General features: G+C 40.8%; 1 protein-coding gene across 1 annotated transcript in view; it reads right to left on the minus strand.

Annotated features, from left to right (window-relative positions):
• The window catches only part of LOC140244425 (ATP-binding cassette sub-family C member 4-like), a 52,069-nt gene that overhangs the window by 1,939 nt on the left and 31,831 nt on the right, over positions 1-18,299 (minus strand). Inside the window, exons 14-25 of the mRNA XM_072324064.1 lie at positions 17,437-17,625; positions 16,061-16,201; positions 15,268-15,375; positions 13,163-13,370; positions 11,319-11,398; positions 9,806-9,956; positions 7,615-7,845; positions 5,598-5,704; positions 3,529-3,720; positions 2,732-2,887; positions 1,935-2,024; positions 581-753 (exon numbers count right to left, since the gene is read on the minus strand). Of these exons, the coding sequence (XP_072180165.1) occupies positions 581-753; positions 1,935-2,024; positions 2,732-2,887; positions 3,529-3,720; positions 5,598-5,704; positions 7,615-7,845; positions 9,806-9,956; positions 11,319-11,398; positions 13,163-13,370; positions 15,268-15,375; positions 16,061-16,201; positions 17,437-17,625 (1,826 nt within the window). The remainder of the gene's footprint in view (positions 1-580; positions 754-1,934; positions 2,025-2,731; positions 2,888-3,528; positions 3,721-5,597; positions 5,705-7,614; positions 7,846-9,805; positions 9,957-11,318; positions 11,399-13,162; positions 13,371-15,267; positions 15,376-16,060; positions 16,202-17,436; positions 17,626-18,299) is intronic.

The following is an 18,299-nucleotide window of genomic DNA, read 5'->3' on the forward strand; positions in this document are numbered from 1 at the left end:
ATTATACACACATGATGTCACATACTGCAAAAGTTTTCTCATTCATTGATGGCAACACCAAAACTTTAATGATTCATAACTCATCAAACTGATTGTCCGATTTTTATCAAACTTTGCTGAGGTGTTCTACTAATATTGCCACATTGACTCAATCCACACGTATATTGGGTTTTATTTCCCTTTCATTTAGGATGCTTATAAATCAGAGTGGAGTCATATTGCTATGTCTCTGAATGGTATTGTCATATTTTGATTGCCCTAAACCATCATTTCCCCCAGTCAAATATGAGTCGTATCAGGGTAATAACCCCCCCCCCCCCCCCCCCCCCCCCCGCTAAATACTATTTAGTGATAAGGTTAGAGTATAGATTAGGTTTAGGATTAGGTTTAGGGTTAGATTTTGGGTTAGGGTTAGAGTCAAGAAGAGTCTAGGGTAATTGCCCAGGGGGTAAGTGCGCTCGAACCCAGAATGGAGTCACATTGCTTTGTCGCTGAATGGTACTATCATATTTTAATTGCCCCAAACCATCACCACCATCCATAAAAATACAGAAACAAAAGTTGGCAATGACTTGGTCACCTTGGATCCACGTTGGCCGTAGCCTCGTCCACGATGAGGATCTTGTTGCGATGGAGCACCGCCCTCGCGAGGCAGACCAGCTGCCTCTGGCCGACGCTGAAGTTCGACCCGCCCTCCAGCATCGTCATCTCCAGCTTCTCGGGGCTCTCCTCCACAACGGACTTGAGCTGGACCTTGAGGGCGGGGGAAGAATTTGAGACGATATCATCTTTACTCATCTCTTCATGTTTTATTTATTTTTTTTTTTTGTACATTCTTATTTGTATGTGTATAAATGTATTTTTTTTTTCAATTTGTTTGTGATTATGTAACTGTACTTGTTGAGTGTGATTTTTTTACTATGTACGATGTATTTCAATGTTTTTCTGTATTGTCCTTTGTCTTTGCCTTGAACCTCCTGTTTATTCCAGGAGACAACCTAGGCTTTTCATGTTACATTGTTTATTGATATAATAAAGAATGTTGAACAACAACAACTTAAAGGAATAGTATAGTTTTGGTTGAGATGGGAATTAGCTTTTAACTTTCTGGGAGATGATTACAAAACAACTTATGAAATATCAAAGAGCCCTCAATTCTACGAGGAATTAACCGTTTATTTGATGAAAATTGGTTTTGATATGGCCGAGATATCTAGAATCAAAATAAAACAAAGCGATTGTAATAATACTAGGGTCCCATCTTTTATTAGGATTGCTTTGTTTCGAATATCTTAGCCCCTTCAAAACCAATTTTCATCAAATAAACTTTTAATTCCTTTTTGAATTGTTTACTCTATCATTTTTCATAGGAGGTTTCTCATTATCTCACAAAAAAGGAAACCTGAACCTCAACTCAACCAAAAGTATATCATCCCTTTTAGCCGAATCATAATTCTCATTTGCCTGCAGAACTGTGCTCTTTGCTCTAAAATATACACAAATGCATACGAAATGTGTGAAATAATGCTGTAATTACATAATTTTGGTTGGGTAATGACCAAAATGTGAAATATTAGTCAAAAAGCTTAGCCAGAAGTACTACAATCTCAGAGCTTACCCAGTCATGGTTGCAACATGATGCTTTATATTTGATTGCATTGATTACAATACTGAGCCATAGTGGTATCTATCGCATGTGAATTGGATGCAACTTGTTCTGCACACGATTAAATACTCCTGCTTGGACATGATTCCATCATCACATACGAGCAGCGTTCTACACACCCACTACTGAGGGGGAAGACACTTCAGGAACAAAAGTCTGTTTATAGCTAGTCCTGTCTTCTTCTGTCTTACCTTGATATTGTTCATACAATCTAAACTTTGTTTTGTAAATCATGTTTATCTTTTCAAGTTGTCTCATAGATAGTTACCTCTTCTAAAGCATTCCACATTTCCTCATCAGTGTGGTGGTTGAAAGGATCCAGATTTTTCCTCATTGTACCACTGAATAGAACTGGGTCCTTGCAAATAAATAATCAAAATAATAATAATGGTTACATATACTGTGAAACTGGAAACATTTGCGGCATGAAACTTCCGCAAATTGGAGCCGATGGTCTTTTACGCTGCATGAAACCTTTACAAATTGCCGACCATGATGGTGTTCAGCATTGTCCTGGCATTCACTGCATTATATAGACAAAACTTTACTTTTATGAATCTCGGCTCTTCTTGGAATTCGTAAAAGTTTCATGCACGCAAAATTTATGGTTTTATCCAAAACCGTTATAACCCCAGAAGTGCTCAAAGTGCTTGACTGAAGAGAAATTGGAAAATTATACAAATAGGAATCAATGCATACGAAATAATAAAGAACAAAACACATTTATTGCATGGGGAAAAAAAACCAAATATCATTGAATGGTAGAATTAGAGTAAATACAAAGATTGGAAGAAGAATTGAAACTTGCAAGCAAGAGTCAGATTGGTCTGATACGTCAACGTTCATATCACTGACAAATTATTCATTTCTTCTTTCAGGACAGCTCAATGGATATTCCTGTGTTAAGAAATCACTCTACAAAAGTAGTTGCTCTAGGTCCTAAGACAAATAAATGCAGATCATTTTCCCAAATGGTTATCATGACATTACGGGAATTCATATCCTGTTATGATGCAACTTTTGAAATTATGATAGTCACTCAAGAATGATGGTCTCAACACCTACTTGTGGTATGAATGAGATGCGTTTCCTGAGGGCATGTAGTCCAATGCGGCCGATGTCCACGCCGTCGATCTTGAGCACGCCGGTGGGTTCCGTAAGCCTCATCAGGGCCGACATCAGCGAACTCTTACCGGCCCCCGTTCTGCCAACCACACCCACCTGTAGAGAAAGAAATGAGGCACCACTGTCATGATGATGTCAATAGTATCATCAGTAGCAGTAATACTTTATCAATAAAATCAACAGTTGCAGTACAACAGTAGTAATTAAGCAAAATAGTAGCAGACGTAGTCGTAGAAGTCATAGTAGTAGTAAGAAATTCTTCAGTCAAGGTGTTTTTATTGCACCTGACTGACAAATTGTCCTACATTGCATGAATAAGCACTAAATTGATCAGTGTTTCAGAAGTAGCCATCGAATGACAAAAGAAAAAAAAAATCATGGGCATTCATACTCGAGCAGGATTTGAACCAACGACCTCCTGATCACTGGACAGTCATCTTATCAATGGACCACCAAGCTACCACCCAAAGCCAATCCTGGTTCGAATCCTTACAGCATGCAGCGGGAAATGCATAATTATTCAAGTGATGAAGTAAAGGTAGTAGGAGAGATAGTAGATTTTATAGTACTATAAACAAGAACCACATCGTCGTCGTCATCATCATCCTCATCATCCTCATCATCCTCATCATCATCATCATCCTCATCATCATCATCATCATCATCATCCTCCTCATCCTCCTCATCATCCTCCTCCTCCTCATCATCATCATCATTTACGTGATAATGTTCCTCACCTTTTCCTGTGGCCTGATGCAGCAGGTGAGTTTCTTGAGGACCTCTGGCCCGTCCTCGCTGTACTTGAGGCAGACCCCCTCAAAGGTGATGAGGCCGTGGGTGGGCCACTCCGGTGGAGGCGGGTCATCCGTTTCCAGGGCAGCCTCGGATTTCAGCCTTGTGTACTCCAGCACTCTCTCTGTCGATGTCATCTATTGAAACATGGGGTAAGAATGTAAAGAGAATAGAGTAAGAACAAAACCACAATATACAATGCTATACACGCTGAATATTTCATGCAACTTTTATTTTGGCTGATTTCGCAAGTCGGGTGCCATTCGCCAAATTAAAAACACACGAAAATATCAACTCTCATCCCGACATGAATGCGACATGTACCCATATATTTTTCTGTTCATTGTAGCTCTCCACAATTGCAAATTTAACCACTTTCAAAAATGTAGAAAAGTCCCAATTCGCGAAAAATTAGACTCGCTAAAAATATGGCATACAGTTAACAATACTGTACAGTACATCAGTTACATTGAATCCAATTAGTCAGTTTCTTAAAGACCTGGAAGCATTGGGTACCATGGCATGGGAAGGCTAGCATGGCTTGTATGTCTTCCAAAATCCCTGTAGAGAATTGCGTACAGCTTTAACACTAATCTCTATGCAAGTACACACACACACAAAGAGTCTAAACTGGAGTTGACCATTAGTGATCAGCGTACTCTTCCGTGCACATATTCTGACTGGTGGCTGACGGGCGCTATTCATGGTTTTGGAACGTAACCCTCTGGGAAGCAAATGAAGATCAATTCAGCTGGACCACCAATGTTTCCCCACACTACCAGGTCTTTAACCCTAACTAGGCCGGCCGGGCCATTTAGGTAGATCATAGAGCCGGGGGGGGGGGGGGGGGGGGGGCCTCCCAGGCCCCCCCTCCAGATCTCGGCCGTCGACCACGCGATCGCGACGAAAATTGGCACACACATTGCCTATGATGTAATCTAAAGTACTACGAAGTTAGATTTTAAAAAAATTGTCATTTATGCTAAATTATGCTAATTTATGCATAATGATGCATGAAATCGGACAATTTGGTATAAATCACTAAATAAAGCTCGAAATGGGCACATTTTTTTGTGTAAATATTCTTTTTAGTGTCCTAAGCAATTATAAGAGAAAAAAATTGAGCTATCCGAAAAATTTCTTAAGTATTTTATTGTTTTTTGAATTTCTTATGTATTTCTTTGTTTTTTCGACTTTATGTTTTTCATTGTTTTTCGATGAAACTTGTCCGCGACATTGTTCCGAACAAGAAAATATGTTATTAATTGATTTCAATCAATAAAACCCCAAAATAATCAAGCTTTTATGAAATTCGACTGTAAGCACAGTTTCCATTGAAATTGTACACGAATTCACGTTTTTGAGCAATTTTTGGTCTGACATGCATGTACATATTTATGCGAAACTTCAGAACCGCACGCCCGGGCATTGCAAACTTGGTGTCAAAGATGCGGGAGACTCAACAGAAAAAAGTCATGAAACGTCGCGGCGATAGCTTTTCACGTTAGCGATACATCGCGCGGAACGTCGAGGGGGGGCCTCGGAGGCCCCCCCCCCCGGCCTAGTTAGGATTAAGCCTTCCGATGTAAACCACTTTTCATGGTAATTTTAAACCATTCGTAAAGTATTTGTACTATTCAAGTAACAGAATAAAAGCTTCCCTTTCAATTGAGTCCCATTATGGTAGCACATAACAATGTTTATTTTGATAGCAGGACTATCAAGAGTCTTTAAAATGTTATGGATAAAGCTAACCTAAAATTGGTAACACAATTTAGAAGATCACAGTTGATATTTCTGTCTTGAACTGACGAATCTGCATACACTATTTCCTGATTTTGTGCAGATTTATTGAATTGAAGCAGATCCACCTATTTTTCCAGCATACCATGTAAGTAGTAAAAATTCAGAGTTGCCAATTTGAGGAAGACACAATAATTTCTACAGCAAGAATTACCCCAGGACTTGATAGGTCAAAGGTCAAAGGTGACTAGAGGGATAAAAGGGGACTCACCAGGTTCTCCACCTCGGCACTCTGTCTGATCCCCCACTGGAAGGCCCCCATCAAGGTGAGGCAGTAAGTCAGGGAGAGGCCAACCAGGGATGAATTCAGGTCAAATACTGCAAGGAAAATAAATCAAAATTAGATGCTACATTTCGCCACAGGAATCTAAACTGATTGACACATTTATGTTACAGTTTGAGTAGAGCATTGGTGAAAGGAATAAACTCAAGGAGAAAGTTTTTGAGTCAATGTTTTTGCACTCAACAAATATCAAGAGGTTCTACGACCTGTAAGACTTGTTATATGTACATAAAGCTGCAAAGATATGCCATGAAACACCTAAGGCAAGTGAAAGGGTAGATTTTATCTTTCTAACCATGGTGCAAATTCAAAGGTGAAAACCTCTATTGCATTCATAGGGAATGATTAATCCAATCCTACCCAGCTAACAAGAGTGCCCAATCTATGGGTACTCATTTGTACAGAAATCACTGTATCAGGGAAATGTAACAGCACACCATTATCATTATTCATTTATTTATTTATTTATTTATTTTTTTTTTTTTGTCGGGGGGGGGGGGTCCATTATATCTACTTGGGATTTACTTTATCACTCACAAGAATATACCAGTGTAATTAATTAATTGTATTCATGCAATAATGTATATATTATCCTTCACAGAAGTGCTGTAGATCATATTCACCAACTGCTGGTGGGAACAAGGCAATCGCCAAATTGTGTCTCGCCCATTCGCGTACAAGGAATTAATATTTTTTATAACTCCCAGAAGTAAATTGACCTGCTTATGACCTTTGACCTTGTGGTGACCTTCAACACCCTAAGGGACATTTACCATCCAAGTTTGGTCACAAACGGACAAAGGGATCAAAAGTAATGAGCCATAATCGAAACGCGCCCTAAAAACATAACATTGGGCCCTAAAAGTTTGTTGACCCCTGTCTGTGACCTTTGACCTTGTGACGACCTTCACCTCCCCAAGGGACATCTTCCATCCGAGATTGGTCACAAACGGACAAAGGGATCAAAAGTTATGAGCCATAAACGAAATGCACCCTAAAAACTTAACATTGGGCCCTAAAAGTTCGTTGACCCTTGTCTGTAACCTTTGACCTTGTGGTTACCTTCAACTTCCCAAGAGACATCTACCATCACCCAAGTTTGATTGCCATTGTAGTAACATGTGCTGAGTTACATGTGATAAGAGAGTCTTGCAAGTAAACTTTAACGTATGACCTCAAATGACCTTTGACCTTATCATGTGACCTCTTACGGCACCATAATATGAAGGTACCCCCAGTGCATCCATCACCCAAGTTTGATTGCCATTGTAGCAACATGTGTCGAGTTACATGTGATAAGAGAGTCTTGCAAGTAAACTTTAACGTATGACCTCAAATGACCTTTGACCTTATGCTGTGACCTCCAACGGCACCATAACATGAAGGTACCCCCAGTGCATCTATGACCCAAGTTAGGTTGTAATCCAAGCAACTTATGTGAAGTTATTTGTCAAAAGAGAGTCTTGCAGGTAAACTTTAACATAGAAAAGAGAGTCTTGCACATACTCTTTGATATATATGACCTCAAATGACCTTTGACATCATCACATGACCTCTGACAACACCATAACATGAAGATACCCCTAGTGTTTCTATCACCCAAGTGTGGCTGCCATTGCTGTAAGAGTCGCCAAGTTATGCATCATAAGAGAGTCTTGCAGGTAAACTTTAACATTTGTGACGGACGACGGACGGAGGACGGAGGACGGACGACGGACAGACGCCATTTGGATCCCTTAGTCTCGCCTTCACCTCCGGTGGGCGAGACAATAAAATGAAAGGATGTTGCAGAGTCTATTTAGCAGCTCCGGCCTATAAGGTTGAGTATATTGGGAAAACAGCTCAGTGGAGATGCTTTATATTAATTTCATTGTGCTGCAATTAGCTGGTATGTCCATTTGTTCTCTTTTTCCTCTCTTTCTCTCCCTAAAGAGATGAAACTTACAATCTGATGAGATGATGCAGCAGAGCGCCACCACAGTCAGGAACGTGACCGACATCCAGTCCAGCATGATGCCAAACCAACGGGTGGTGGCCAGGAAGAGGAACCACGCCCGGGTGTGGCGGTTCTGGTGGGTGCTGAAGAGGGAGAGGAAGTTCTCCTGCACCCCAAAGGCCCGGATGGTGACCAAACCCTGGAGGGTAGCAGACAGGTGGCTGAACACGGGGCTTCGAGCTGGTGGGGGAAGGAGAGGGGGAGGGGAGGAGGTTGGAGCAGTAAAATTAGATGATCATCAAACCATTTCCAAATATTAAATATCATTATTCCATCATTCTTTGAACTCTTTTCCATGAAAGCTGGTTTATTCTGTAAATCTTACTGTCTTAATTCAAGCAGCAAATGAGAAGACAGTGTTAGGCATTGACTTTTCTTTTGAACACATTCGACATTTGAAAATCCATTCATACATGTCTATGGTTATCTTTTTGGAAGAGGGAGGGGAGTGAAGGGGGTCAATTTTGAAAGAGAAGGAGGTAATTAGGAAGGAAGAAATTGGAAATGGGGTACAGGGATTGGGAAATCGGGGGGTGGAGAGAGAGGTAAAGCGGAATGGGGAAGGGGTAAATGAGTTGGGAGGGTAAAATGGGGTGACTGGGGGAGGAAAAATTGGGGAGTGTTGATGGGGGAGGGGATGGAGAAGATAATTGGTAGGGTGAATGATGGATGTGGGAGGGGGGAAAGGGGAAAGAGGGAAGGGGCAAGGGACAAGAGGGGAAGGAGGTGAAGGAGGTGAAGGAGGAAGAGGGAAAGAGACTAGGAAAGATGAATGCAGGAAGGTTTGAATTTGTTTTATATGACCGTTCAGGAAGGAATAACCACTTGCAATTAAAGATAATAAAAAGTTTTGGTACCTCAAAAGTTTCCCTGAATTTCCGTGTTTCAGGTTAAAGTATCTATCATATAACTAACACTGTGAGACTCACTCGCCCCAAAGTGCTCTCATTTCTTAGTAATCATGCAATTAACTGCGACCAGCAGCCCCATACGCATAGCGACCAGCTGCCCCATACGCATAGCGTAATGGGGCTTCGCATTGTAGCATTCAGGATCATGACAGATTTAGTATCGCGGGTAAATATCAACTTAAAATCCACAAAATTCTTCAATTTGAAGACTTACCAATTAAGTTGAAGTCTTGAAAACAGGCTTCGGGCAACGTTTGGTTCTGCCAATAGTCCCTTTCTGTTCGAATTGATGACTGACTGTGACTCTGTCGAGAGGACCTTGGGAGAGCTACATACACTGATCACTACGACCAGCGCATAGGCACACATCACATGCGAACAAATTTCAAATCCATGAACGGATAAGATGTTTGTGTGCGCATGCGCTGACCGTCAATTCAGTGTAGCTCTCCCAAGGTCCTCTCGACCGAGTCACATTCAGTCATCAATTCGAACAGAAAGGGACTATTGGCAAAACCAAACGTTGCCCAAAGCCCGTTTTTAATACTTCAACTTAACTGGTAAGTCTTCAAATTGAAGAAATTTTGGATTTTAAGTTGATATTTACCCACGATACTAAATCTGTCATGATCCTGTAAGCTACAATGCGAAGCCCCATTTAGCTATGCGTATGGGGCTGCTGGTCGCAGTTAGCTACACAGTATGCGTATGGGGCTGCACGCTGCTGGTCGCAGTTATCTCGCACAATACGTGTACTACCTCACCGCCGTCGTACGGCGGCGGCTCTGGTACGAAACCATTATTGAATGATTACTAAGACATGAGAGCACTTTGGGGCGAGTAAGTCTCACAGTGTTAGTTATATGAAAGGTACTTCAACCTGAAACACAAACTAAGACAAGGAAATTCAGGGAAACTTTTGAGGTAATACCAAAACTTTATATTATCTTTAAGCAACAGGAGGACCAATAGCTCTAGATTCCTCTCTGTGGGGTTAGGCAGGGAGATTGAAATGTTGTCTAGGGGTACAACTGCTACTACAAAGGGACTTGAACTAAGGACCTTGTGATTGAGAGTCAGTGGTCCATGGTCTTCAGGGGAAAAGGGGATTTGATATGATATAAGGGGAAATGGGAGAGGTCATAATTATTGAAGAGGGGGGGGGGGTGGACATGGGGACAGTTTGACCCTCCCTGTCCCCTGGGCATGGTCTTGGCGCTGTGACTCACTGATTCCTTCCAATCTCTTGATGTCCCTAGAAGATGCCAGGTAGTAGCGACGCACCAGGACGAAAGCCATACCAATGGGGATGGTGAAGATGAAGACGATGGGGTTGAAGATGCCAATGGTGATAATCACAGCCAAGGTCTGGATGGATATCTGTAACGGGGAGGAGGAGGAGGAGGAGGACAAGGAGGAAGGAGCAATGAAATAACAAAATGATCTGTCAATAGTAAGCAAATAATCAACGTTGGTGAAAGTGATGGGACAAACTATCACTTCCGAGGCGATCTGGATGTAGCTACCTTTCCGAAGCGCAGCTGGGGAAAGATAGCGTACACATTCAGATCATCGAGGAAGTGATAGTTTGTCTCACTACCTGAAACTAAAAGTTGATTATTTGCTTTATATTCCATATCTAGGGTACTAGATATTCCCATTCTATTCCACATCTGAAACTGTTTTAGCTGTCTTTGGGTATCCTCAGGGCTTAGGCTACGTAGTTTACTTTAGACGTATGCACGTAGATGACAATGAATAAAAGTGCGTTGCACTGTGGTCTATTACTTGACCCAGGTCAAAATTGACCACAGTGCAACACACTTTTATTTCGAGCACACTCAAAATTGTAAGTTGTATCACGCATTAGGACTGTGTGCACTAAGAGATCAGCAAAACAAAATGACTATCATCATAGAGTGTAACAAGCTTTTCTTCTCAGGTGATGTGATGGGCAGAACTACGCTTTATCACGTGATCAGCTCTTGACCAATCCTATAGCAAGATTCTTAGTATGTGGAATTAAATTAGCTTAACCACTGATGCTGTATGAAGACATTTTGCACATTCAGAGCCAACATGTACAAGACTGTAAGAGAACAGAATTTTTACTTTCTCATACAAGAAGGACTATACTTCTCTATTTGCTTTTAAACTGTCAAGACAATACAAAGGCAAAGGAAAAAATCGATCTCTCAATATCTTTTCAAGACGAATGCCTTTTACTGGTAACTTTCATGTTCCATGAGTAAAAGGAACAAAACCATTTTTTTTCATAATAACGATACTTAACATGATGCATAATTGAATGAAGATGAGTAAAGAAAATGGGATTCTGTAAAGATTACAGCCAAAATGGAATCCCCTTTCTTCACTTACCTTCATTCATACTATATTTTTCTGCTCAGTTTCTCTACTTGTTTGAATTGACGAAGATTCGTCATTGGAAAAGATGTGAAAAGAAATCAACTGGTAAAGCGGAGTAAATAAATGTAAGAAAACATAGTCTGGCAGTTAATACTCTGACTTGGCTAACCTGTATATTTCAAAGGGTTTAAGGGCTGAAGTACACTGAATACGTCATGGTTATTATCAACTCAAAGGGATACAGGTAACAGGAGTATAATGATCTGGTAAAAGCTGACAGGCTCACATGTAAAATGATGGTTGATATATACAAGTACTAACTAACATAAAAGTGTTACAAGTGTATCCAAGTGACGGTAAAGAAAGAGGACATACTGAGTTAAAGTCGACAAATGTACTAGGCAGCAAGTCATCCATGTAGCCGATGTCCTTTGAAAAGCGATTCAAAATCCTGCCTGTTGGACAGAAAAAAAAAATGTTACAAGATTAATTCTCAAGAAATAAGGAATAAAATATTCTTGACTGCCAACATATTCTATCCGTAGTACATTGTTCTACATAAAAAAAAACCTTCGCATTGTTTTGTTAGTGTCTAAACAAACCACGCAGCAATTCGATTCAAATTCAATTCAATTCACATCTTCCAGAGATTTTCTTCTTTTATTTCTAATAAATCCTGCGCTAATTCCTTCTTTTTCACTTGATGTTCATAATAATACAGATAGAGCATATAATCATATACAAGGAGAGCAACAGCAAAAAAAAAAAAGAGAGAAAAAACTAGAAATGTCGCTACAGCGACTGGTTATACCCCCGCCAAACAACATTTCATAAGCTTTGGTCAAAACAACATTTCATAAGCTTTGGTCAAAAAACTGAGGAAGTAGTTAAATCCGCAAGATCTTTCCTTGATCTTCTGCCATTAATATGCCGTTACCATGGCAACGTACTTTCGGGTACTGTCGAAAAATGCGTCTGGCACATCTACAACCAAAGGCACACATCTGTACCAAGTTTGATGGAAATTGGGCAAAAACTGAGGAAGTAGTTTGCAACACAAAATTTTCCATCATTTTGGCTCATAATATGTGAGCGTGTTACCATGGCAACATACTTTTTGTAACTGTCAAGAAATGTGTCATGCTGACCTATATCCTAAGACAAACATTCAATATGAATTCCATGAGAATTGGAAGAACACTGATGAAGCAGTTTTGCCATGAAGCATTTTGCCCTATATTTTACCAATAACATGCCGTTACCATGGCAACGCACTTTTTGCCACTGCGGAAATATGTGTCTTGCACATTAACATATTCAGATGAACATCTGTACCTAATTCATAAAAATTGATCAAAAACTGTGGGAGGAGTTCGCGACGCAAGATTTGTACCCATTTTTGCCCATAATATGCCGTTACCATGGCAACGTACTTTTGGGTACTGTCAAAAAATACGTCTTGCACATCTACAACCCAAGGCACACATCTGTGCCAAGTTTTATGGGAATCGGTTGAAAACTGAGGAAGTAGTTCGCAACGCAAGATTTGCAACGAACCGACCGCCCGACCGACCGCCCGCCCAACCGTCCGCTGATTCCTATATACCCCCTTCAAACTTCGTTTGGCGGGGGTATAACAAAATCTCTGTAACTACACTCTCTCTGCATGACAAAAATTCCTTTAATTCTTCTAATTCACACGATCAGTCTCTTTCTATATATTCTCTCAATTCATCTACCTATCAATCTATGTGTCTATTTCTCTCTAGCTACCTATCTATTAATCTATCTATCTATCATCTATCTATCTACCTATCTGTCTATCTACCTATCTGTCTATTAATCTATCTATCTATCATCTATCTATCTGTCTATCTACCTATCTGTCTATTAATCTATCTATCTATCCATCTATCTATCTATCTACCTATCTGTCTATTCATCTATCTATCTATCTATCTATCTATCTATCTATCTATCCATCAATCTACCTGCTCTACCTATCTATCTACCTACCTATCTATCCATCTATTAATTAATTAATTTATCTAATTATTTATTTGTTTGTTTGTTTACTCATCTATTTACTTATTCATTCATTTATCTACAGAGTATCTATCTATCTATCTACCTATCTAATCTATTTGCACTTGTGTATGCATACATGTCTGATAATATCTTGCTGCAGCAACCAAATAAGCATGTCTCTGATTACTAACCGATGGGATTAGTGTCGAAAAACCTCATTGGGGCGCGGATGATGGCAGAGAACATCTTGTTGTGGAGGCGGTTGGAGGCGTTGATGATGATGAAGAAGAGGTGGTAGGTGCGGATGAAGGTGAAGACGATGAAACAGCCCAGGAAGATGGAGAGGATGTTGAGGAAGTAGTACCGGTCAACGTCCATCGCTTCCACGAAGGTGGAATTCTGGGGAGGAGGGTAGAAATTGAAGGAGACCCAGTAACATGGGGATACCATGGGGCCCCCTGGGTGGGGCATGGTGCCCATTTTAACAAACTGAGTTCCTAACCCCCTAGGGATGCTACCTGCCAAGTTTGATGAAAATCGGTCTTGGGGTTTTCAAGAAGAAGATGAAAATGTAAAAAGTCTACGCACGACCGACACCGGACGAAGGGTGATCGCAATAGCTCACTTGAGCCTTTGGCTCAGGTGAGCTAAAAACACACATACAAACACACACACAAAACCAAAGACAATATATTTGATTTGACTTCAACGATATCATGTCCTTTACACACACACACACACACACACACACACACACACACAAACAAAAGAAATCATAAATCAGACAATACGCCGACTCCTATCATAGATTACCTACTATGCAAACCCAGTGAATTTAACAATAAGCCAACATCTGTTTGATGAAAATACAAATCTACAATGCTGGTAGTACTTGATAACTACTCTGGAGCATATGGTGCTGGAACAAGCGGTGATTGAAAAAGATTGTATCACTACACACTCTCTGATACAGAATGTGCTTGAAAAAAAACAAAAATGTCAATCTCCTATTTCTTGATGCAGAAGGACCATATGTGAAAAAGATAAGTACATTCTACTATGGCACCCATTGAACTCCTATGCTATGAATAATGACTGTTCTGATGAACAATCACCTATAAATGTAAGCTGAACTTATCATCTACCACTGCGTTTCTCATTGGCTTCCACAATTTTTGTTTTCTTCCAAGGCTCAGTTAGATTGAACATTAAACTTTTTTTTAATCTTATTTTTGGTCGACGTCGCAGCCAATCTGAAAGAGTTCTGAGAAGTGAAGATCCATGGGTGTATGCAAGGGGGGGTCGGGAGGGTCGTACGACCCCCCCCCCCCCCCCAAATTTTCAGAAGGTCCACTTTCTGTAGAAGACATTTTTGTTTTTTGAGGGCTTTTTACCCTATACAACAGGAAAAAAAGTGACCAGGTGGTGTTCCAGCAAATTGTCAAAAACCTCGTAAATTTCATAACTTAGTTTTAATATGCCATACCTTCTAAGTCGCACTGCCATGCCGAAAAAGTTACTTGTGTATGCACCAAATGACCCCATTTTAAGATATAAAATTCAAAAACTCCCTACCGTGGGAGGGGGGACACCCCCCTCCCACACCCTCCCCCCGCTCGGTCGCTCCGCTCCCTCGCAAAGGTAAAGGTCCAAAAATTTTGATTACGACCCCCCCAGAAAAAATCCTGGATACACCCCTGAGATCTAAAAGATACCATACTGATACCCATTTCTACAGGTGGAAATGAGCACACTTGAATACACCAAATATTTCACAAGTATGATTTTTAACAAAGTGGGACAATTCCATGACCACGATTGTCAGCAAATTAGGACAATTCCATGAATGGTTACATTTGCACTGAGAACCACCGAACTTGAGTGCAAAAAAAAAAAAGTTATTATTTGTTTTTGACAAAGCAGAGCAAGCAAGTTTTCTCACCTTGGACCTCACACAAATAGCATTCATGGCACAGGAGGCAACATTTGGCAGCATGGGTAATTTCTCAAATGTCAGATCACTCACAAAATTCGTAGAAATGAAACTACCAAAAGAAGCATACAGTGGAACCCCGCTACAAGGTCACATATAGCAAGATATCTAATGTAATGTAATAGGGTTTATTTACAAGTCCCATTCCTTTTATTTTGTTTTGTTTTTATCCCAGATACAACAAGATATCCAATATGATGAGGAAATTACAGTGGTCCCAGGCAGGTTGTCATAACAAGGTTCCCCGGCATATGGAGTATACAGCAAATATTATTGTAGAGAAAGTGGCTGGTCATGACTTACCCCAACGACAGTGTTCACCGAGCAGGAGCTGTTCAGCAACTTGCCGCAAGCTTCCTCCTCAGCAAACGCCCACTGGGACATCCACCAGTCGGTCAGGGTGAAGAAAGCCTGGGGACAAGAGCCCAAAACAATCAGATTTGAATTTGCATCACATATGTGATTTCTTTGATGTTCCAGCTAAGAAAGCGGTGAATGCTTGTCAGCAAGGGAGTAACCATTACCATAACAAGAATAGTGAATAAATGCAGTAATAATGATTTCAGGATTCAAGATTTAAGTTTAAAGATTCTTTATTGCTGACAACAGGGGCGGATCCAGGAATTCCATAAAGGGGAGGCGTCTTTAAAGAAATTAAAGGGGGCGCACCTGCCCCCCCCCCCAATTTCTTTTTATTTCTTTGTTTTTTAAAACAAAAAATAAAGAGGGGGCGTGCGCCCGGTGCGCCCCCTCTGGATCCGCCCCTGGATAATAATACAGATAATTACTTTCCACTTCCACTGACAAAAAAAGAAAGGAAAAGTAGCACACAGACAGAAACATCGTACAAATCAGTGATACTTGGTCACATATACATGTTTCCACCTCAAGAGGTTAATATGTAATCACTCATACCTGATCATGTGGTTTCCATATAGGGTAGCATCCATCCAAATCACTTGTAAAGGCAACAATTCAACATTAATGTCGTAAACAATCTAATGAGAATCTAGAGCTTAGGGAACGAGCAATACCCTATTTACACACAGGGACTCGGACCTTGATGGTCCATTGGGAACACTGCTAACGCCCTCACCTGACTGGCAATGTTGAAGACTGTGAAGATAAGAAAGCCGAAGATTCCGGCACCAGCCCGGAAGAAGCTGAAGTAGACGTGCGAGGAGACCGACCCCTCCTCCTTGGTCTCCCTCAAACGCTGGCTCCCCTGCTCATCCGCCTGGTGGTTTAACACATGGGAGGTTGGATACAGTTACCATGGCAACATGAAACAACTTATTACCACTATCTAATTACGTAGTTCAGAAATCATATAGAGTTACTCCCTGGTTGCCTGTATGTATGCACACTGTTAGGTAAATAGAATAGCTCAGTGCCCTAATGAACAGGAGCCCTGCCTGGCAGTGCAGCATGACTGCTGTGCATAGTTCCAAATAATTATGCCCAGGCCTGAATGAACATTGGAATGCCAGTGCTATACCACAGTACCGCAGTTCAAGACAGCATGCTATATACCGCACTTCACAACCAGCAGCCAGACTACAGAGACACACCTAAAGGTAACTCCAGTCCAGCATAGCATATAACACACATGTGTTTATGTAAGTACAGTCAACTCTGCGAAAATCGATGGACCATAAAAAGAATGTCTCATAATCAGCTTTTTGATAGTTGATAAAGACAAAAAGTCACAATTTACACTCATAACCTTACTTGCGTATTCCTCTGTACACAGAGAAGTTGAACATTACCGAAGTTGATGCATTTTCATCAGTGTCATCAAGATCAACTTATGCAGAGTTCACTGTATGTAGTGTGAACATGTGTTCACACATGTACATAAATATATACGATTATACTTGCATGCAAACATACCCTTAGCATATGATAAAACATATCATATTTTGATTGTAAGATACACAAAAATATGGGCATAGATCCATCTATCCATTCTCTCATTTGCTGTCTTAATTCACACATTCTCGTGACACTTGTGTTCTTTGTCCTCTAGAATGATTTCTTTGCTGATCATTCATCTTACACAAGAATAAATTAAACAGTATCAAGGTGTGGGCTCATGGGCACTACGTACCAGCAACATTAATACACAGAATAGCATCAAAGCCACTTGCTGGAACAGTCACCTATTGCTAGCAGCCTAAATATCACTGTTTTCTGCTGAAAGGAATGTTTTCTGGCTACATTACCGTATGATTTCAGATCAAATTGAATCAGCCACCTCTAGCCCGCTTTGGGAAAACCTCTAGGAAAGTTTACATATACCAGGTACTCATAATACAATAAGCAGCAATGTAGCATCAATGATAATTTGTTCATATTTTCCAAGAGAAACAGAGAATAAAACTAGAGGATGTGTGGGGGGGGGGGGGGGAGTGGGAGAAAGAGAGAGAGTAAGAGAGAGAGCAGATGATGACTAGAGGATCATCTTCTTGCCTGCAAAGTGATGTCGTCACCAGGGAAGGCGGAGATCTCGGAGACCACCGATCCTGCGATGGAGTGGAGGGAGCTGGTCCGTGAGAGTGTCTCCTGCTCCTCTTCATTCTTGTATTCCTTGAGGAGCGCTGCAAAGTCCACGCCCGATGTCTGGAGCTCCTTGTAGCTGCCACACCCGACCATGCACCCCTGAGACGGAGACAAAAAGATACAATACTGTATACGCCAAATATTTCACGAGCTTTTTATTTTCACGAATTTCGCGAGTCAGGTGCTATTCGCAAAATTAAAGACATGCGAAAATATTGACTCTGATCCCAATGTGGATGTGACATACGCATTTACATTTCTCCATTCATTACAAGACTCCATGATCATGAATTCAACCACTCGCGAAATCGTCGGGAATTCCCAATTCGCGAAAATTTAGACTCGCAAAATATATGGCGTATACAGTATTCTCATATCGTTGGAAGTAGGATCATCTGGGGCTCCCCTCTCAAAGAGCAACATGAAATGACTGTAATCTGTGATGATTGTAATCACTGTGGTAGTAGTCAGATAACAAACAATCAGTTTTGAGATTTTGCATCATTGCCATGGTAACTGTGCTCGTTGTAACAAAAAATCATCTCAAACATGTTCATGAAACATGCCCCTACAACTGCTCCTCACTAGTTGTAATGCTGGCTTTTGCTTAATGAGCAAGAAGTTTTTACAATGTTTGTGGCACGAGACCTGTTGTAGCCCTTAGAAGGACAGAAAGATGGGGGCTTTTCAGGGCTAAAATGAAACCTGAATTTAAAACAGTTACTACATAAAACAATAATGATAGGCACAGTATCACGGAACCCAAAATCCGG

Source organism: Diadema setosum, chromosome 21 (genome assembly GCF_964275005.1).
Source record: "Diadema setosum chromosome 21, eeDiaSeto1, whole genome shotgun sequence".
Classification (NCBI taxonomy): domain Eukaryota; kingdom Metazoa; phylum Echinodermata; class Echinoidea; order Diadematoida; family Diadematidae; genus Diadema; species Diadema setosum.